The 22,333-nt window shown below is 45.3% G+C and overlaps 1 protein-coding gene across 3 annotated transcripts in view; it reads left to right on the top strand.

The window, feature by feature from the left end:
* The first annotated feature begins 3,393 nt into the window (after positions 1-3,393).
* Positions 3,394-22,333, top strand: part of UBE2U (ubiquitin conjugating enzyme E2 U) — a 34,961-nt gene continuing 16,021 nt past the window's right edge. Inside the window, exons 1-7 of one of the 3 annotated variants that reach the window (XM_077278222.1) lie at positions 3,401-3,659; positions 11,242-11,366; positions 11,458-11,546; positions 13,321-13,402; positions 14,144-14,236; positions 19,425-19,522; positions 19,620-19,746. In XM_077278222.1, coding sequence (XP_077134337.1) covers positions 11,481-11,546; positions 13,321-13,402; positions 14,144-14,236; positions 19,425-19,522; positions 19,620-19,746 — 466 coding nt within the window. In that variant the 5' untranslated portion in view covers positions 3,401-3,659; positions 11,242-11,366; positions 11,458-11,480. Of the gene's footprint in view, positions 3,660-11,241; positions 11,367-11,457; positions 11,547-13,320; positions 13,403-14,143; positions 14,237-19,424; positions 19,523-19,619; positions 19,747-22,333 lie in introns of all 3 variants that reach the window. The other 2 variants (XM_077278220.1, XM_077278223.1) reach the window with 2 other exon arrangements.

The raw sequence follows: 22,333 nt of genomic DNA, 5'->3' as shown, positions 1-22,333 counted from the left end.
ATACGTCTTTTTTTAATGTGCACGTTAACATTTAATGTGTTACAATGAGGACATAGTATAAACATCACATTCCTTAATATTTGGATAATTCTCCGTTTGGGCCAGACTTTGTTCCCCAATGGATCGTTTCATACTAAGCTCCAGTCTTCCATCGCCCGGCGCCGATATCTCTGCCTGCAAAGCATTATTAAAAGCAGATCTTATGTACACACTGACATCAAACAGCCAAGAGATCAAGTACTGAAAACCTGGAAAGGGGGAATAGAATCAGAGTTTCAATTATCAGAAGAATGTGTTTGTCCTGGATAAATCCATTGGAATTATCTCCAAATGTGAACTGTGGGTTATATCTGTTGTCAATCCCCGTTTAAAGGGAATGTGTCATCAGAAAATGCCAGGTTTTTATGTTTAATGTGCTTATTAAACATTTTTGGCCATTTTTTTTGTTTCATTTCACATATTAGCTGCAATAAACAGACTATCTTTTATATTGAAGCATCTAATGAGCGTGTGCAATGCTCATTGTGACAGAAGGAGCTATGTCTGATTGGTTTTATCAGTGATTGTAATCCTGCCTCTGATGATAAGGAGACCGCTGAAATCTCTCCCTGGTAAGACAGGAAATATGGACCTAATGTAGTTCCAGAGGGAAAAATACAAGATTACTATTTTTTTTTATTAAATAAAGATTGCAAGACAAAAAAATGCTAAAGATTTGAAAAAAAAAAATGTACACAAAAAATTGATTGAAACAGGTGGTCACTTGATGACACATTTCCTTTAATACTGTGGATCTGGGTCTGCCTGCTGGAACCAGTGCTGACGCTGCTGTGATCACAGTGACAATCAGAGCTAACAATTTCCCTCTGCAAACACTCCGATGGTTTGGAGTTTTGAGTAATTAGTTTCTATCAATCTATCTATGGGCAGAGTCAGACGGTCGTATAAATCGGAGCGAGGTCAGAATGCAGTTCACGGACTGGCTGGTGGTTCTCCCTACCTGAGCTGGACTGCTTAATGTGCTTGTTGTCAGCTGTCCTGCTCGAGTCGGGAGAGCCGCCAGCCAGTCCGAGAGTTATGGTCCAATCTCCGTCCAAATTAATACAGCTGTCTGGGAGCACCTTATCCCAAATCTATTATCTATATATCTATTATATATCTACTATATATCTACTATCTATTTATTATCTATCTATCTATTATCTCTCTATTATCTATTAATCTATATAATATCTATTATCTATCATCTATCTATTATCTATCATCTATCTAGCTATCATCTATTATCTATCATCTATCTATTATATCTATCATCTATCTATTTATTATCTATCATCTATTTATTATCTATTTATCTCTATCAACTATCTATTATCTATCTATCATCTATTATCCATCTATTATCTATCATCTATTATCTATCATCTATCATCCATCTATTATCCATCTATTATCTATCATCTATCTATCATCTATTACACAGGTCTGCGACTAAAAAGCTGCCTGATTATTTTCATCTACTGTAATTTCCATGTATTTTGGTGTGCTGAAAACGAAAAAAATATTGAAAAAAATCCTGGACGTCATGATTTGCCACAAAATGCAAAATTCTCTTCAAATTTAGTATATTTTTCTCAATTTTTGGTATTTTTTTTTTATCTTAGGGTTTTGAAAGTCAAAATTACTATTAAAGGGAACCTGTCACCCCGTTTTTTCAAGATGAGATAAAAATAGCGTTAAATAGGGGCAGAGCTGTGCTTTTCATTAGTGTATTTTTTGTGCCTTTATTCCCCACCTATGCTGCCGAAATACCTTTGTAAAGTCGCCGTTTTGGGCTGTCACTCACGCTGGTCTGGTCATATGGGCGTGGTGACATCGCTGTTTCTCCCCCAGATCCTGCTCATCTTTCCGTTGGTGGCGTAGTGGTCTGCGCATGCCCAACAGGCGAATCCACTGCGCAGCTGAAGGAAAAGAGCACGATCTGCGCTATTCCCCTGGTGATCGGTGGGGGCGGCCATCTTCCTGTGGCCGCGCGTGCGCAGATGGAGCGCTCTGCTGCCCGGGGCTTCAGGAAAATGGCCGCGGGATGCCGTGCGTGCGCAGATGGAGATCGCAGTGGCCATTTTCCTGAAGCAGAGTTCGCATCTCGGCTTCAGGAAAATGGCCGCCGCGATCTCCATCTGCGCACGCGCGGCATCCCGCGGCCATTTTCCTGAAGCCCCAGGCAGCAGAGCGCTCCATCTGCACACGCGCGGCCACAGGAAGATGGCCGCCCCCACCGATCACCAGGGGAATAGCGCAGATCGCGATCTTTTTCCTCACCTGTGCAGTGGATTCGGCACTTGGGCATGCGCAAACCACTACGCCACCAACGGAAAAATAAGCAAGATCTGGGGGAAGAAACAGCGATGTCACCACGCCCATCCGATCAGACCAGCCTGATTGACAGGCGAAAACGGCGACTTTGGTAACGTATTCCGGCAGCATAGGTGGGGAATCAGGGTCCACAAAATACACTATTGTCCAGCACAGCTCTGGCCCTATTTAACACTATTTTTATCTCATACAGAAAAACGGGGTGACAGGTTCCCTTTAATTAATTCACATCCATGCATTGAAGATATACAATGCCAAAAAAATATAACTTTCAAAGAAAAGAACTTTCAGAGTGAGCTAATGAAACCAGCATCAACATGTTGCAAGCTGAACGAGCAGGCTTGGGATTGATGAAGCAATTCGTAAAATCACTTCCAAAAGATGGAGAATGCTTCAAATACTTGGTCACCAAGTTTCCAGGCCTCTCGGAGGCAAAATTGAAGGAAGGTGTGTTCGTCGGACCAGACATTAGGCTTATAGCTGATCAAGAGTTTATCAATACCATGACGCATCCTCAAAAAGAAGGGTGGTTTGCATTTAAAGAGATCGTAGAGAAATTTTTAGGCAATAACAAAGACCCTGCCTGATGGGTTTGAAAGTGCATTTCCTCCATTCCCACCTTGACAACTTTCCTGAAAATTTGGGAGCTGCGAGTGAAGAGCAAGTTGAACAATTCCACCAGGACATTAAAGAGATGGAAAGAAGATACCAGGGAAGATGGAGCATTACAATGATGGCAGATTACTGTTTCTTGTGAAATATCCAGGCGCAAAGCAGTGAGTGGTCCCAGGATGTTTTTGGCGTTCTCGGGTGGATTGTGGACGGGGTGTAAAGGTTTATGGGAATATGGCAGCTGGGGGTCCTGGTACAGATTTTACATGGGGTCTAGGAGCTTTAAGAGATGCCGCTCTGCCGGTGACTCCGGTTACTGGATCTTGGGAGGATCTGCTCCGTCCTGACACGTCATGTAGTCACCGTGCAGTCATGAACGGGTTAAGTCTTTATCCATCCCTCATTGTGCGCTGGAGGCCCCGGTGCTATAGAAACACGCACAATGGAGTCTAACAAACCTGGTCTATTACCAGTGCACCCAGTCACACAGGAACTGGGATCCCCGGACAAGAGAGATGACTTCCAGCACAGTGATCATATCTGGATCTGACGATCACTGGATCTGATAATTGTACAATTAGTCAATCCAAGAAAACACAGATCTACTAGTAAGCGGGATGTTATAATGTATCTGTGTATTCACCAGAAGATCACCTCTATCCAGGCAGTATGTAAGTGCCAGTTATTCCTTCTCCACAGCTGGGGATCACTTTGTGGTAATAAGGCTGATAGTTTAGAAAAAAAAGGGTCTACTTTCCTTCCAAAGACATCAAGTCTGGTATTATAGCTCAACAGCGCCTCTGTTCTCTGGAGGCTTTGTTTGGTATTGCAGCTTAACAGCATCTCTGCCTTCTACCCACTGTGTCTGGTATTATTGATGCTGAACGTTTCCACTCTTGTGTACAGGTTGCGTCTGGTAGTGCAGCTGAACAGCGCCTGTACTGTGTACAGGTTGTGTCTGGTAGTGCAGCTGAACAGCGCCTCTGTTCTGTACAGGTTGTGTCTGGTAGTGCAGCTGAACAGCGCCTCTGCTGTGTACAGGTTGTGTCTGGTAGTGCAGCTGAACAGCGCCTCTACTGTGTACAGGTTGTGTCTGGTAGTGCAGCTGAACAGCGCCTCTGCTGTGTACAGGTTGTGTCTGGTAGTGCAGCTGAACAGCGCCTGTACTGTGTACAGGTTGTGTCTGGTAGTGCAGCTGAACAGCGCCTCTGCTGTGTACAGGTTGTGTCTGGTAGTGCAGCTGAACAGCGCCTCTGCTGTGTACAGGTTGTGTCTGGTAGTGCAGCTTAACAGCGCCTCTGCTGTGTACAGGTTGTGTCTAGTAGTGCAGCTTAACAGCGCCTCTGCTGTGTACAGGTTGTGTCTAGCAGTGCAGCTGAACAGCGCCTCTGCTGTGTACAGGTTGTGTCTAGCAGTGCAGCTGAACAGCGCCTCTGCTGTGTACAGGTTGTGTCTAGTAGTGCAGCTGAACAGCGCCTCTGCTGTGTACAGGTTGTGTCTAGTAGTGCAGCTGAACAGCGCCTCTGTTCTGTACAGGTTGTGTCTGGTAGTGCAGCTGAACAGCGCCTCTACTGTGTACAGGTTGTGTCTGGTAGTGCATCTGAACAGCGCCTCTACTGTGTACAGGTTGTGTCTGGTAGTGCAGCTGAACAGCGCCTCTGCTGTGTACAGGTTGTGTCTGGTAGTGCAGCTGAACAGCGCCTGTACTGTGTACAGGTTGTGTCTGGTAGTGCAGCTGAACAGCGCCTCTGCTGTGTACAGGTTGTGTCTGGTAGTGCAGCTTAACAGCGCCTCTGCTGTGTACAGGTTGTGTCTAGTAGTGCAGCTTAACAGCGCCTCTGCTGTGTACAGGTTGTGTCTAGCAGTGCAGCTGAACAGCGCCTCTGCTGTGTACAGGTTGTGTCTAGCAGTGCAGCTGAACAGCGCCTCTGCTGTGTACAGGTTGTGTCTAGTAGTGCAGCTTAACAGCGCCTCTGCTGTGTACAGGTTGTGTCTAGCAGTGCAGCTGAACAGCGCCTCTGCTGTGTACAGGTTGTGTCTAGTAGTGCAGCTGAACAGCGCCTCTGTTCTGTACAGGTTGTGTCTGGTAGTGCATCTGAACAGCGCCTCTACTGTGTACAGGTTGTGTCTAGTAGTGCAGCTGAACAGCGCCTCTACTGGATACAGGTTGTGTCTGGTAGTGCAGCTGAACAGCGCCTCTACTGTGTACAGGTTGTGTCTGGTAGTGCAGCTGAACAGCGCCTCTACTGTGTACAGGTTGTGTCTGGTAGTGCAGCTGAACAGCGCCTCTGTTCTGTACAGGTTGTGTCTGGTAGTGCAGCTGAACAGCGCCTCTACTGTGTACAGGTTGTGTCTGGTAGTGCAGCTGAACAGCGCCTCTACTGTGTACAGGTTGTGTCTGGTAGTGCAGCTGAACAGCGCCTCTACTGTGTACAGGTTGTGTCTGGTAGTGCAGCTGAACAGCGCCTCTACTGTGTACAGGTTGTGTCTGGTAGTGCAGCTGAACAGCGCCTCTGCTGTGTACAGGTTGTGTCTGGTAGTGCAGCTGAACAGCGCCTCTGTTCTGTACAGGTTGTGTCTGGTAGTGCAGCTGAACAGCGCCTCTGCTGTGTACAGGTTGTGTCTGGTAGTGCAGCTGAACAGCGCCTCTGCTGTGTACAGGTTGTGTCTGGTAGTGCAGATGAACAGCGCCTCTGCTGTGTACAGGTTGTGTCTGGTAGTGCAGCTGAACAGCGCCTCTGCTGTGTACAGGTTGTGTCTGGTAGTGCAGCTGAACAGCGCCTCTACTGTGTACAGGTTGTGTCTGGTAGTGCAGCTGAACAGCGCCTCTGTTGTGTACAGGTTGTGTCTGGTAGTGCAGCTGAACAGCGCCTCTGCTGTGTACAGGTTGTGTCTGGTAGTGCAGCTGAACAGCGCCTCTGTTCTGTACAGGTTGTGTCTGGTAGTGCATCTGAACAGCGCCTCTACTGTGTACAGGTTGTGTCTGGTAGTGCAGCTGAACAGCGCCTCTACTGTGTACAGGTTGTGCCTGGTAGTGCAGCTGAACAGCGCCTCTACTGTGTACAGGTTGTGTCTGGTAGTGCAGCTGAACAGCGCCTCTGTTGTGTACAGGTTGTGTCTGGTAGTGCAGCTGAACAGCGCCTCTGCTGTGTACAGGTTGTGTCTGGTAGTGCAGCTGAACAGCGCCTCTGTTCTGTACAGGTTGTGTCTGGTAGTGCATCTGAACAGCGCCTCTACTGTGTACAGGTTGTGTCTGGTAGTGCAGCTGAACAGCGCCTCTACTGTGTACAGGTTGTGCCTGGTAGTGCAGCTGAACAGCGCCTCTACTGTGTACAGGTTGTGCCTGGTAGTGCAGCTGAACAGCGCCTCTACTGTGTACAGGTTGTGTCTGGTAGTGCAGCTGAACAGCGCCTCTGTTGTGTACAGGTTGTGTCTGGTAGTGCAGCTGAACAGCGCCTCTGCTGTGTACAGGTTGTGTCTGGTAGTGCAGCTGAACAGCGCCTCTGTTCTGTACAGGTTGTGTCTGGTAGTGCATCTGAACAGCGCCTCTACTGTGTACAGGTTGTGTCTGGTAGTGCAGCTGAACAGCGCCTCTACTGTGTACAGGTTGTGCCTGGTAGTGCAGCTGAACAGCGCCTCTACTGTGTACAGGTTGTGTCTGGTAGTGCAGCTGAACAGCGCCTCTGTTGTGTACAGGTTGTGTCTGGTAGTGCAGCTGAACAGCGCCTCTACTGTGTACAGGTTGTGTCTGGTAGTGCAGCTGAACAGCGCCTCTACTGTGTACAGGTTGTGCCTGGTAGTGCAGCTGAACAGCGCCTCTACTGTGTACAGGTTGTGTCTGGTAGTGCAGCTGAACAGCGCCTCTGCTGTGTACAGGTTGTGTCTGGTAGTGCAGCTGAACAGCGCCTCTACTGTGTACAGGTTGTGTCTGGTAGTGCAGCTGAACAGCGCCTCTGTTCTGTACAGGTTGTGTCTGGTAGTGCATCTGAACAGCGCCTCTACTGTGTACAGGTTGTGTCTGGTAGTGCAGTTGAACAACGCCTCTACTGTGTACAGGTTGTGTCTGGTAGTGCAGCTGAACAGCGCCTCTGTTCTGTACAGGTTGTGTCTGGTAGTGCATCTGAACAGCGCCTCTACTGTGTACAGGTTGTGTCTGGTAGTGCAGCTGAACAGCGCCTCTGCTGTGTACAGGTTGTGTCTGGTAGTGCAGCTGAACAGCGCCTCTACTGTGTACAGGTTGTGTCTGGTAGTGCAGCTGAACAGCGCCTCTGTTCTGTACAGGTTGTGTCTGGTAGTGCATCTGAACAGCGCCTCTACTGTGTACAGGTTGTGTCTGGTAGTGCAGCTGAACAGCGCCTCTACTGTGTACAGGTTGTGTCTGGTAGTGCAGCTGAACAGCGCCTCTGTTCTGTACAGGTTGTGTCTGGTAGTGCAGCTGAACAGCGCCTCTGCTGTGTACAGGTTGTGTCTGGTAGTGCAGCTGAACAGCGCCTCTACTGTGTACAGGTTGTGTCTGGTAGTGCAGCTGAACAGCGCCTCTGCTGTGTACAGGTTGTGTCTGGTAGTGCAGCTGAACAGCGCCTCTGTTCTGTACAGGTTGTGTCTGGTAGTGCAGCTGAACAGCGCCTCTGTTCTGTACAGGTTGTGTCTGGTAGTGCATCTGAACAGCGCCTCTACTGTGTACAGGTTGTGTCTGGTAGTGCAGCTGAACAGCGCCTCTACTGTGTACAGGTTGTGCCTGGTAGTGCAGCTGAACAGCGCCTCTACTGTGTACAGGTTGTGTCTGGTAGTGCAGCTGAACAGCGCCTCTGTTGTGTACAGGTTGTGTCTGGTAGTGCAGCTGAACAGCGCCTCTGCTGTGTACAGGTTGTGTCTGGTAGTGCAGCTGAACAGCGCCTCTGTTCTGTACAGGTTGTGTCTGGTAGTGCATCTGAACAGCGCCTCTACTGTGTACAGGTTGTGTCTGGTAGTGCAGCTGAACAGCGCCTCTACTGTGTACAGGTTGTGCCTGGTAGTGCAGCTGAACAGCGCCTCTACTGTGTACAGGTTGTGCCTGGTAGTGCAGCTGAACAGCGCCTCTACTGTGTACAGGTTGTGTCTGGTAGTGCAGCTGAACAGCGCCTCTGTTGTGTACAGGTTGTGTCTGGTAGTGCAGCTGAACAGCGCCTCTGCTGTGTACAGGTTGTGTCTGGTAGTGCAGCTGAACAGCGCCTCTGTTCTGTACAGGTTGTGTCTGGTAGTGCATCTGAACAGCGCCTCTACTGTGTACAGGTTGTGTCTGGTAGTGCAGCTGAACAGCGCCTCTACTGTGTACAGGTTGTGCCTGGTAGTGCAGCTGAACAGCGCCTCTACTGTGTACAGGTTGTGCCTGGTAGTGCAGCTGAACAGCGCCTCTACTGTGTACAGGTTGTGTCTGGTAGTGCAGCTGAACAGCGCCTCTGTTGTGTACAGGTTGTGTCTGGTAGTGCAGCTGAACAGCGCCTCTGCTGTGTACAGGTTGTGTCTGGTAGTGCAGCTGAACAGCGCCTCTGTTCTGTACAGGTTGTGTCTGGTAGTGCATCTGAACAGCGCCTCTACTGTGTACAGGTTGTGCCTGGTAGTGCAGCTGAACAGCGCCTCTACTGTGTACAGGTTGTGTCTGGTAGTGCAGCTGAACAGCGCCTCTACTGTGTACAGGTTGTGTCTGGTAGTGCAGCTGAACAGCGCCTCTACTGTGTACAGGTTGTGCCTGGTAGTGCAGCTGAACAGCGCCTCTACTGTGTACAGGTTGTGTCTGGTAGTGCAGCTGAACAGCGCCTCTACTGTGTACAGGTTGTGCCTGGTAGTGCAGCTGAACAGCGCCTCTGCTGTGTACAGGTTGTGTCTGGTAGTGCAGCTGAACAGCGCCTCTGCTGTGTACAGGTTGTGTCTGGTAGTGCAGCTGAACAGCGCCTCTGTTGTGTACAGGTTGTGTCTGGTAGTGCAGCTGAACAGCGCCTCTGCTGTGTACAGGTTGTGTCTGGTAGTGCAGCTGAACAGCGCCTCTACTGTGTACAGGTTGTGTCTGGTAGTGCAGCTGAACAGCGCCTCTGCTGTGTACAGGTTGTGTCTGGTAGTGCAGCTGAACAGCGCCTCTACTGTGTACAGGTTGTGTCTGGTAGTGCAGCTGAACAGCGCCTCTGCTGTGTACAGGTTGTGTCTGGTAGTGCAGCTGAACAGCGCCTCTACTGTGTACAGGTTGTGTCTGGTAGTGCAGCTGAACAGCGCCTCTGCTGTGTACAGGTTGTGTCTGGTAGTGCAGCTGAACAGCGCCTCTGCTGTGTACAGGTTGTGTCTGGTAGTGCATCTGAACAGCGCCTCTACTGTGTACAGGTTGTGTCTGGTAGTGCAGCTGAACAGCGCCACTATTACTGTAACATCTAAAACAACGTTGCCAATTCTGGAGAAAAATTTCTGCAAATGAAATTCTGTTGGACACCTGTGCTGATGCTTTGGTGGCAGAGCTCCGATTCTGCAAGAATAAGGCTACGTTCACATTTGCGTTGTGCGCCGCAGCGTCGGCGACGCAACGCACAATGCAAATGTGAACGCATGCACAACGCAGCGTTTTTTGACACATGCGTCCACTTTTGCATGGTTTTGGGCGCAGAAAAAACTGCAACTTGCTGCGTTCTCTGCGCCCTGACGCATGCACCACAGCGACGCATGCGTCACAAAACGCAAATGCAACGCATGTCAATGCGCCCCCATGTTAAATATAGGGGTGCATGACGCATGCGGCGACGCTGCGGCGCCGAACGCAAATGTGAACGTAGCCTAACTTAGAAGAATGAAACAATTGCAATTATTTCTGCAGTAAAGTTGCTGTGCATTGTCCCCCATCTACTGTCAGACCCGCGGGATCCCGGAAGCTGAGATCATGGATGCAGCCAGTTTTGGACTTGGGTTTGTTCCATGCACTGATAGGGGCTGTAGTAATATCTCCTCCCACTTGTCAGTGCAGGATCCTGTACTCCAGTCTTGCAGGAGAACGGAGCAGTGACAGCAGGTTCATTATTACAGCCACTGCAATCTGCACAGGGTGATTATAAAGATGCGGTCACAATAATTTGTTTTGTAAAGACCGGCCTTTATTTCCTCGTGATTGTTTTGAGCTGTGCATTAAAATAAATCTGCCTCTAGTTTAAGACTTGTAATCCAGAACGTTCCCATATGTGAGGGGCAGCCGAGCATGATAAGTGACTAATACAATTTACCAAACAAGCAGAAAAGCATCCTCTGTGCTCTCATACTGGCCCCTCCACCCTAAATGTAAGAGACAGGCCGCAGTCTCCGAGCCCCATGTGCCGGTATGCAGCTGTGTACTGTATGCGCAGAGATGGGCCCCTCAGCTGTGGCTGCAAGAGAGGCAATCGCCTGGATATATGATCTGCACCTACTCTACATAATCTGCATCAACTCTACATAATCTGCACCAACTCTACATAGTCTGCCCCAACCCTACATAGTCTGCACCAACTCTACATAGTCTGCCCCAACCCTACATAGTCTGTCCCAACTCTACATAGTCTGCACCAACTCTACATAGTCTGCACCAACTCTACATAGTCTGCCCCAACCCTACATAGTCTGTCCCAACTCTACATAGTCTGCATCAACTCTACATAATCTGCACCAACTCTACATAGTCTGCACCAACTCTACATAGTCTGCACCAACTCTACATAGTCTGCACCAACTCTACATAGTCTGCACCAACTCTACATAGTCTGCACCAACTCTACATAGTCTGCACCAACTCTACAGTCTGCACCAACTCTACATAGTCTGCACCAACTCTACATTGTCTGCACCAACTCTACATAGTCTGCACCAACTCTACATAGTCTGCAACTCTACATAGTCTGCACCAACTCTACATAGTCTGCATCAACTCTACATAGTCTGCACCAACTCTACACAGTCTATTCCAACGCTATATAGAGTTTACCAACCCAATATGCTGTGACAGCCATACATTATTTACACCAACCCAATATAGTGCATGCCGATCCTACATAGTCTACACCATCCCTACATAGTCACAGGATCTGGTTTGGGAATTATATTAGTTTATTATGTGAGCTCTGCAATACTTTAGGGAAACTGGGAGTCTGGGGTTCATATTTATTTAGGGTGTCTTGTGTGGGTTCTATTTTTGTGTACGTGGTCCGATATGTGGTCTGTATTTACTTAACGGTATATGGTCTGGTTTAATTAAAAGGTCTGTATTAGTTTAGGCAACAGCGAGCAGCATGGGGGATCATATGCCGTTCTGTGTGGACCTCAACCACCAGGACCCAAGTTTCTTACCAGAGCATGCTGGGAGTTGTAGTTTCCTGACAGTGGCAGAATTACAGGTTGGACACTATTGATGACTATATTGTGAAGTAATATGCCATAAGGTTCATTATTCTTGATGTGTAATGATTATATCTACGCATCGTGCAGAACGGGAATCGTGAACGGAGAAGATGCACTCAAGAAGCTATTTACTACTGGAGCGGGAATATCAGGATCTGCAGGAAGCTCGGCTTTACGTGAGTCTGCCGCCATATGTCATGTACTGAACATAGTAGAACTCTTTATCTTCAGCCTCTATAGCTTGCTTGTGGTTTACTAAAAATGCTCATGGTGATTAATGGCGTAAATGAGGGTGAAATACCGCCAGACCCCATCCTGAGAACGCTGGAAGAAGAGCAAAAATACTTAATGCAGAAATGATCAGTGGCTTCAACCTCGCTGCATTATCTGTTGGAGACTCAGGTAGTCTGAAATCCATTTCCTGACTCATCAGATTGTATTTCTGTCCCTGCACCATGCTTTACACTGCAGCTTGAAGAACAAATTGCGCCAAATAAATGGAGCATAAAATGTGCGCCAAACTGGAGCGGTACACAATTTATGACAAATTTACAGCAAACAGTATAACTCAAGTGCTGAAACTCGCTAGATTTATTCGATATCTTTGTTGCAGTCTCTTGGCCGCCATGTTTTACACCGATTCTTTGGACATTTTTATTCCTTTTATTCCTCTTTTCAAAACTGTCAAGGAAGGTGCAAAAAGTGTCGAAAATGCATAAAAGAATTTGTTATGTAGCACTTTTTTTTGAGCGATTGGTTTAGTTAATCTCACCCGATGTCTCCGAATGGATGGATAAAAGAGAGGTAGTGGAGCAGCATCTGCAGAACACATGTTGGCCATCCCCGGCGCACATCGCCTCTCTGTAATCAGCCCACTCGGCAGATTCTGCTAGATTTGAACATTTACCAAGACGCCTGAGAAATGAGCGAGGTGCCAGGATAACCCAGACTTGTTTTCACATCACCGTGATCTCACACGTTGGGTTTGGATTAGAAACCACAGATACAGTACTGTGCAAAATATTTGGGCAGGTGTGGAAAAAAATTCTGCAAAGTTTCATTGCTTTCAATAAAAAGAAGAGTTAATAGTTTATTTTTATCAATTAACAAAATGGAAAGCGAATGAACATAGGAGAAATCTTAATCCCATAAATATTCGGTGACCGCCCTTTGCCATAAAAAAAAAAGAAGGTATTACTTCTTCTAGGTATACTTGAATAAAGTCGAGGATTTTGTAGGATTATGGTCGGATATAGGAGAACCAGTTATACCAGACAAGTGATAATGATCGTCATTTTCAGCTATGTAAGAGGCTTAAAACTGGGTGAGAAACAGCCAAACTCTGATATAGAGGTGAGGTTGTGGAAGACTGATTCATGTGATAGGACATACAGCATGTCAAGACTAAACATAGCAACAAGGTAGTTATAGTACATCAGCAAGGTGTCTCCCAGGCAAAGATTACAAAGTAGACTGGGGTTTCAAGATTCAACTTCCATTGAAAAAGTGTATAGAAATGGGCAGGCTTGAAGATCATAGGTGCAGTGGTAGGCTAAGGAACCTTAAACTAGCAGACGAGGTTAATCATGATTACTGCCCTTTGAAAACGGACAATATCCAGCAGTGCCATCAACTCCGAACTGGCAGCAACCAGTAGGACGCAGCTATAGCCATCTACTGTTCGGAGAAGCCTGTCCAGAAGTCGTCTTCATGAAACAATTGAAGCCCATATCCTCCACATGGAAAGAAGGCTGAGCAACTCAACTGTGTATGGGGGGCATTACTTTGCAGCTTTTTTCCCCACACCTGCCTAAAACTTTTGCACAGTACGTGAGATGGTTGTCCACACTGTCCCTCTGAACTCAGCACCCAGTAGAAAAATCAATGCGTTATCCTTAGGAAGACGTCAGAGCGACGACTAATGTAAAACCTGTATACTTCACTTTTTAGGGGATCAGTGTGACACCGATATCTGACAACTTGCTGAAATGGATAGTTCAGATGCAGGGGCTGAAAGATTCTCTATGGGAAGGTTTGTATTCATATTGTTAAATGTTATCATATACTTATAAATTTGGGTTTTAAAGGGTGTGTAGACGTTCGACATTTTTCATTGTTTTAATGCATTTGAAAAAATTTTTTTTTCATTTTTATATTTTAATTTTCTGCTCTTTTTCCAAGTGCTATCATTTCTTTATTTTTTCATTTAGATATCCATATGAGGGTTTGTTTTTTTTTGTGAGACGATTAGAAGTTTATTCTTATTTTAATTTTATTTTTTTAATTGGAAAAAGGGTGAATTTTTTTATTTTATTATTTTAAACTCTCTTATTAATTATTTTTAGTCCCCTTAGGGAATTTGAACCCGTGCTTGGTTTTCCAATATATAGTAGTAGATCACAGGTTATACAGTATTGCGGTATATAGTGAAATTAGCAAGCTCAGTTACAGTCAAAAAGGCCAGTGGGCATCATAACGGGTCCCCATCTCACATCCTGCCACTTAAATGTCATTGTCAGAGATTGACAGCTGTATTTATGTACTAATGGTTAAACAGCAGCGACCAGAGCAGCTGTTGGAGTCAGGTGCCGGATGTATAGCACAGCCGGCATCTGCTGCGTATGGTGCAGGATCAGCTCTTGAGCCCGCTTCAAACAGCTGTCATAGCTGTACAGTGGATGTTGGGAAAAGGGTTAAAGGTGAGCATACTTTACCAACCAATTTTTTCTTAGCTAGTACCTAAAAAATGTAATTTTCTATTAATGTAATACAGGGGCACTTCTTCAACTCACCATGACATACACCGAGGGATATAACCACCAACCTCCAAGCATCATATTTAATACCATCCCGTTCCATCCAAATGGTAAGAAATTGTCATTAATGTAGTCGGTTGCTTTTGCATTTGTATTAATAATATGGACCATCCTGGTACAACCTAGGTATCGTCTGTTTACAATTATATACGTTCAGCTGGTATAAGTTATGCATTTTCTTGCATATAATGATAAAGGCCATGCTGATATAAGTGAGGCATCTCTTGGATATACTTATACTGTATGTAAATATATAAAATACACTAGGATCAAGGCTAGAAGACAACTGGAGTCTTGAGTTGCATCCAAGAAAACATTAAGCAGCACAGGTTGGAGAACACTTGTCTAGAGGACATTAAGGCCAAGAGTAAGAAGAGAACCAAATACTTGAGTTTTGACAAAAGAAAACGATGGGCTTCTCAGGTTGGAGAACATTGGTGTAGAAGATATTGACTGAAACTAAAAGATAGTTAACGACTTGAGCTCCTTCCATAGAAAAACATTGATTTAGGTCAAGAAGACCTCAAGATTGAGAATAGAAGACACTGAAGACTTGCGTTTCTTCCATAGGACAAAGTTTGAGCATCACAGGTTGGAGAACAGTGGTCTCTAAGATGTTGACTAAGGCTAAAAGATTACTGTAGATTGGCGCTCCATTTATAGAAAATCATTGATTTACCAAGGTTGAGGAACACTGGTCCAGAAGACATTAGGATCAGTGCTAGAAGACAACTAAAGACTTGACTTTCATATATTGTAAAATATTGAATTGCCATTGTTGGAAAACACTGGTCTAGAAGATCTTGATTGTGGCTGGAAGATTATTGAAAACTTGAGCACCGTCTATAGAAATACGTTGACTTAACAAGGATGGAGAGCTCTGATCCTGAAGACCATAAATTAGGTCTTAAAAAACTAAAGGCCTCATTAGCATAAAAATAAAATTTATTAGTTAGTTACTTGCATCCATGGTCAATTTGTTTCTACTGTAGGCATTGCCTGACAATTGACCACTCTTTTCAGGCCAGCAAGCCCAAATTAGTTGTACGGCCGTATTCTAGCCTTAAAAAAAAATGCTACTTGTGGTGGACAGCTCACCATGTAGAAAAATCCTGATTTATGACATAAACATAGTGGAAAAACATTCAGATGAAATATGTAAAAATTCTAAAATCACTAGTGTATAATAAGATCATCCTTAACTTACAAAAACCTCCAAAGTTCGAAACTAGTAACTGGAAACTTCAGATTTTCTGTGCGGTTTCCTGAATGGTATAGAATCCGCACCATGGTCCAACCTGGTCTGTATTCCCAAGGTCAAGAAGGATTTTCTGTAGGCAGATACAAAGTAGCTTAGTCAAGATCCTTATATCTGTGTTCAATAAAGCGATGGGTCGGTAATTTTCTTGACACTAGTGGCCATGACTGGGTTTTGTATTCACACAAGTATTCAAAATATTTACCTCAATGACCACTCGATGTTCTTTGAGGATCACATCCTAAGACTAAGAAGCAAGGGACATGGATGAAAATTCAACTCAGGAGATTTCCTTTAGGCTCTAAATGTATTAGAAGGAAGGAATAACTCACGGCAGTAGAAAAGTATCTGTCAAAGATAGTACTGAGTGTGATGTACGGCAGAGAAAACAAATTAATGTATTTTGAATGTTGTGGAGACATGGGGGATCAGCGGGTGCCTCGGTCCGCATGGAAAAGGGGTCATCCCACCGAACGCCCGCTTTCCTTTTACCATGGGCGTAACGCTACTTACACGACACAGGCTGATGGTAACACAGTGTGGCAATACTTTATTGAACCACAAAACAGGCAAATAACACATAGAACAGTCCCAGCACAATACCTAAGATGGTGCACATTACAGAGTCTCACTCTTCCACTGACTCGCTGAGATAAGAGCAGCTATGACTTCAGAGCTTCCAGGGCCGACTACCCCACCTGCGGCACGCACAGAGAGGAGGTAACGACGAGCTTAGGAAAATGACAGTTCATTCAGGTACAGTGCCAGTTGACCAGAGGGTCACAACCTGGCTTCTCCGAACATCTCAATGGAGCCCAGGCAACCAATGGGTCCCATTCCTGGCTTTATCCAAAAGCATCCATGGATTCGCTATGGTCAATGGAGGAGATCTGTATTCTTCCAGCCGGGGCCTAGCTCCCCTAAGCTGGCATCCTGTAGAAAGACAAATCTGTTTCCCTCGTGATGGAGCTATGATTTATTGGCTGCTGTCCCGTTTCTGGTCCTTTGGATGTTTGGATGTCTTGGCTCAATCTCTGTCTCCTCATACAGAGGCATATAACCTCTTTTTATAGTGACCAAGTGTCCTTCATTCAGTATTCATAGGTAAAGGTGAAGAATGGTGAAAAGATCAAGTTGTATTATTTGCTTATTTAATCTATTTGCATAGTTTTCCTCCTCTATTTTAAAAGTCGACAAACTAGCTGGCCTGGACAATGTGTAACCAATATATCATCAAACATCATTGCTCCATGACCCTTTATCACTAGTCATCCAGGATAACAGCACAATATGTTACATGAAATGTCAACTTACAAGTCAATATTACAGGTTTACAAAAGCAAAAGTCTGTTTTCTTGACCAACCAGAAAGAAACCCATAAATTCAAAAGTCAACATATAGATAACAGTCTATTCTTCTTGGCTTGCTTAAAATAGACGTCTGGTTAATTAAGATACAATGCTGTGTCCTCACAAATGTTTTGGGTGATGCCTGTATTTTGGGCATTATAAATGTGTATAAATATCTCATCTGAAGATTGATGGACTTTTTTGTGAAAAAAAGCTGAAAAATAAACATAACGCTTTACTAGGGGTCTAAGGACCAGAATCTTCGAGAAGGTTTCAATAAGGAAATAAGCGTAGAGATTTATGAAACCTCTTTATACCTCTCATGAAAAACACCCGAGGCTTCCAAGACTGTGCCAGGAAGCAGAATCTGCAAGTAATCTGTACAGACCGAGGACAAGCCGAGCTTGATGGACGTTGGGATAGCAATAATAGGTATAGAATATAAAAGCATAACTTTTAATAAATATATCAGTAAAATAGTGTAATACACTGAAGACTTAATAAGCACAAATATGAGAAAAGAATATGTAGGTATCTCTAAAATAGTATGATGAAATGAAACAAGAGATGAGATATATATCTTCTCACTCCTCAGTATGAGGCGGATGACGGGCTCAGTGAGATCGAGCTGGAGAATTCTAGTGGATTTCTGATCAGTCGGTCAACTTCAGTCACTCGTCTCACTGTCCAGAGAATCAGACTTCACAATTGGACAACATTGGTTACACAACTATCAAATCCTGGATCTGATTAGGGTCCGCACAATTGCAGTAGGAAGATAGCAATTCTAGGGGTGAGTCTCAAATCCCAGCCGTTAACGCAGTCAGGGGTTAATCACACAGTTGGCAGTGGACACACGGTGTCTTAATAATTTTTAGACGTGCTCAAAAAATAACCACAGTGGTGGATTTACAAAGAGTATTTCTAATATAAGAAATGGGACGTCCTCACCCATTCGGGGACAATCACTGATGGTCTGACATCAGGGGGTATCTCAGGTGGTACCATGCAAACGTCCAAGGAGGGGCATCAGGTTCTGCCCCTATGGATCCCTATATTAGCTGCACTAACCTAGTACCCATTTTGCTCCCGCCCTGACAAGGGCAGTCCACAGCTAAACCCTGTATTAAAAGGGTCCCATCGGGGCTTGCATTCAAACCCATGCCCTTGCCCTGCAAAACAGGATTTGGATGTGTGCGCCGACGGGGCCTTAGACTATAATGGTGCCAATGGAGTCAACGTGAGCTCTGATGTGCATTGTTTTCAGGCATGTTCTTCTACTGGAGGCAGACACTCAGACACAGTCTATGACATCCGAGTGTCCACCTACAGTAGGAGTAGACACCCGAAAATGATGCACGACAGACATTATATTGTCTCTGCTGTCACTATTATAGTCTATGGCCTCATTAGCGCATAGGCTCAAATCCCGTTTTTCGGAGGTTTCAGATGTAAGCCCGGTTGGAATCCACAAACATGAAGGTAAGTGCAATGCGAAACCACCCTAAAGTGTCAATATCATGCACCCCAAGTGTCAGCATCATCATCTTGTACCCCAAGTGTCAGCATCATTGCCCTGTACCCCAAATGTCAGCATCCCTATGCCGTACCCCCAGTGTCAGTGTCATTATCCCATAGCCCCAGTGTCAGTATTTTCTGTACCCCCAGTATCAGCGTCATTATCCTGTGCTTCAAGTGCCAACATCATTGCCCTGTACCCCAAATGTCAGCATCATTATCCCGTACCCCCAGTGTCAGTATTTTCTGTAACCCCGGTATCAGCGTCATTATCCTGTACCCCAAGTGTCAACATCATTGCCCTGTATCCCAAATGTCAGCGTCATTGTTCTGTACTCCCAGTATCGGTGTCATTATCCCATACCCCCAGTGTCAGGGTCATTATCCCGTAGCCCTAGTTCGGCATATTATAGGTTTCCAAATGTTAATGCTTATTTTTCATTGTTACAAAACATCAAACGTCAGAGACAGGTGTCATTGTTCGGGGTCTCACAGTGATCTTTTTGGGACTCATTTCAGAACCTGATTATGACAATATGATTGTTCCCAACAACACTAATAAACTGGGAATAAGAACAGCACAATCACAGGACAAGACGTCTGATAGCACAGGAGCGCTCCACTCCAGCCACACTGAGTTTATGGGGTTGTATCATCAGGTGGCATTAGAGTTTGTGCAATCTGAAAACGTATTATACTTATTCTTAAATCTTTCCACAGCACTCATCCTGTCCGCGAGTGGCTGTTTCTCTTCTTTATCTCCTGTAATCTCTCCGGACAATAACTTGAAGTGGCTGTAACTACCTTAAAGGGGATGTTTTATGTATTTGTTTTTGGCCTCATTGATTAAATATTTTATAATCTGCACTCAATTGCAAACATCTTCTTGAAAGAATTGGAGCTGAGATCAGGACGTGGCAGAGGAGCTGCATATAGTGCCTTACCTGTATCTATAAACATATAGTGTTACTGTCCTGCCTCCAGATGTTATTACCTAATGATATGGCTCTGCTCATTCTGTCCCAGTTCATACAGAAAAGCAAAGTGAGCTGCCGATAATATGTATTTTAGATCTATCCTTTTATTAACTACTTGTTTCCCATTACCTTACAGTTGATCAGAACTCCGGTAAACCTTGCATTGATTTCATGGATGACCCAGGAGGATGGAATCCAGCCTACACCATGACTTATGTCCTGCTGATGATCCAGGTACAAGCCGATTTCATTGGAAACGTCCACGTCATGGTGTCTGATCCGCCATCATCCAGTCTGTACAGATAAGTCCATTGCTGCCTCTGTGTTTCAGGTAATGCTCTCCAGTCCAGTCCTGGAAAATGCAGTCAATCCAGACGCAGCCAATATGGCGGTAAATAAAGCAGCTCTGTACAGGCAGATGGTTCTCAATTGTGTGAAGACCAGCAGACAGATCGAGGGTAAGCGACACCGCACGCAGTGTAGTCAGCCTGCCATCATGGAAACATTTGTGTCAATATTATCCAGTGGGAACTAAGACTTATAATCCAGAGCTGCATTCACACTTCTGCAGGCTTTAGAACTAAAATATCCCAGCACTCCATTATATAGTATCAGCACGAGCCAGCCTTAGAGGTGTGCCGCTGAGAAGAAGATGGTTGGTCACAGTATGGTGGTATAATTAGTATATAGGCAATGTGTGACACTGCTACATGGGCGCAGTACAGTATAATCTTTAGCACCGTATGGCAATGACTGCGCTGCGCAGTGCTGACAGCTCTGTGTGCTCTTTGACCAACATAAGGCGCTGCAATATGTGCAACATGCTGTACAGTACGGTACATGTAACACAGCGACGTACCGACAAGGCAGCAGCTAACAAAAAGCTGCAACGTCTGCAACAGTGATCGGCAATCTGAGCAGTGATACTGAACATAAACACCTGACATAGGACGACTTACCACATAAGCTTAAATATTATTTTAATAACAATCACAAGAACAGTGAGTGCAGCTCTGGAGTATAACACAGGATGTAACTCAGGACCAGTAATGTAATATTTGTACACAGTGACTGCACCAGCAGAATAGTGAGTGCAGCTCTGGAGTATAATACAGGATGTAACTCAGGATCAGTAATGTAATGTATGTACACAGTGACTGCACCAGCAGAAAAGTGAGTGCAGCTCTGGAGTATAATACAGTGTGTAACTCAGGATCAGTAATGTAATGTATGTACACAGTGACTGCACCAGCAGAATAGTGAGTGCAGCTCTGGAGTATAATACAGGATGTAACTCAGGATCAGTAATGTAATGTATGTACACAGTGACTGCACCAGCAGAATAGTGAGTGCAGCTCTGGAGTATAACACAGGATGTAACTCAGGACCAGTAATGTAATATTTGTACACAGTGACTGCACCAGCAGAATAGTGAGTGCAGCTCTGGGGTATAATACAGGATGTAACTCAGGATCAGTAATGTAATGTATGTACACAGTGACTGCACCAGCAGAAAAGTGAGTGCAGCTCTGGAGTATAATACAGTGTGTAACTCAGGATCAGTAATGTAATGTATGTACACAGTGACTGCACCAGCAGAATAGTGAGTGCAGCTCTGGAGTATAATACAGGATGTAGCTCAGGATCAGTAATGTAATGTATGTACACAGTGACTGCACCAGCAGAATAGTGAGTGCAGCTCTGGAGTATAATACAGGATGTAACTCAGGATCAGTAATGTAATGTATGTACACAGTGACTGCACCAGCAGAATAAGGGTACCGTCACACAGTGCCATTTTCATCGCTACGACGGCACGATTCGTGACGTTCTAGCGATATCGTTACGATATCGTTGTGTCTGACACGCTACTGCGATCCGGATCCCCGCTGAGAATCGTACGTCGTAGCAGATCGTTTGAAACTTTCTTTCGTCGTCTAGTGTCCCGCTGTGGCGGCATGATTGCATCGTGTGACACAGGTTGTATACGATGTGCGCACAGTAACCAACGGCTTCTACATCGCAAATACGTCATGAAATTATCGCTCCAGCGCCGTGTATTGCAACGTGTGACCGCAGTCTACGACGCTGGAGCGATAATCATACGACGCTGCAACGTCACGAATCGTGCGGTCGTAGCGATGAAAATGCCACTGTGTGACGGTACCCTTAGCCGGATTACTTACCGGTAATGCTCTTTTAATGAGTCCATGACAGCACCCACTGGAGAGTTAGGGATCCGCCCCAAGGAACAGGAAACCTACAGAAGAATAAAAGGGGCGGTCCGCCTCTCCTCGTCAGTTTCATTTTCAGAGTACCCGGAGGACCGCCAGTATTAGTCAAAATATTTACAAATATATATCTTAAACATATATACTTAATACAAGTAATTCAAATGATTTTTTTTTCTTTTTTTTTTAATTTAATTTAATAGGGAGGGATGTGACTGGGTGCCGTCATGGACTCATTAAAAGAGCATTACCGGTGAGTAATCCGGCTATTTACCCTTCGCCATGACAGCACCCACTGGAGAGATTTCCAGAGACCAACACCTAGGGGGGGACCACCGTGCTGAGGATAGTCCTGCCAAAGTGTAGGTCAGAATCTGATGAAAGATTAAGTCTGTAGTGATTATAGAAAGTAGAAGGAGCCAACCAAGTTGCTGCCTTACATATGTCCTCAATTGGAACGTTTCCCCTTTCGGCCCAGGAAGACGCCATGGCTCTGGTGGAATGTGCCTTAATGCCTTCCGGAGGTTCCTTATTTTTCATGGAGTAGGCCAGCCGGATCGTGTCTCTAATCCACCGGGACAACGTGGCTCTTGTGATTCCGTATCCCTTCTTTTTACCCTGGAAGGATACGAACAGAGCCCTACTCTGCCTCCAACTACTAGTTTTTTCAATATACTGTATAACTATTCTCCTGACATCTAGAGTGAGGAATCTCTGTTCTTCAGGAGTGGAGGGATCTTTAAAGAAAGTAGGAAGATGTATCTCTTGTGACCTGTGGAATTTCCCTGCAACTTTAGGGAGATATAAGGGATCC

Source organism: Ranitomeya variabilis, chromosome 8 (genome assembly GCF_051348905.1).
Source record: "Ranitomeya variabilis isolate aRanVar5 chromosome 8, aRanVar5.hap1, whole genome shotgun sequence".
Classification (NCBI taxonomy): domain Eukaryota; kingdom Metazoa; phylum Chordata; class Amphibia; order Anura; family Dendrobatidae; genus Ranitomeya; species Ranitomeya variabilis.
The sequence above is the reverse complement of the archived record's forward strand: the minus strand, read 5'-3'. Positions and strand labels throughout refer to the sequence as shown.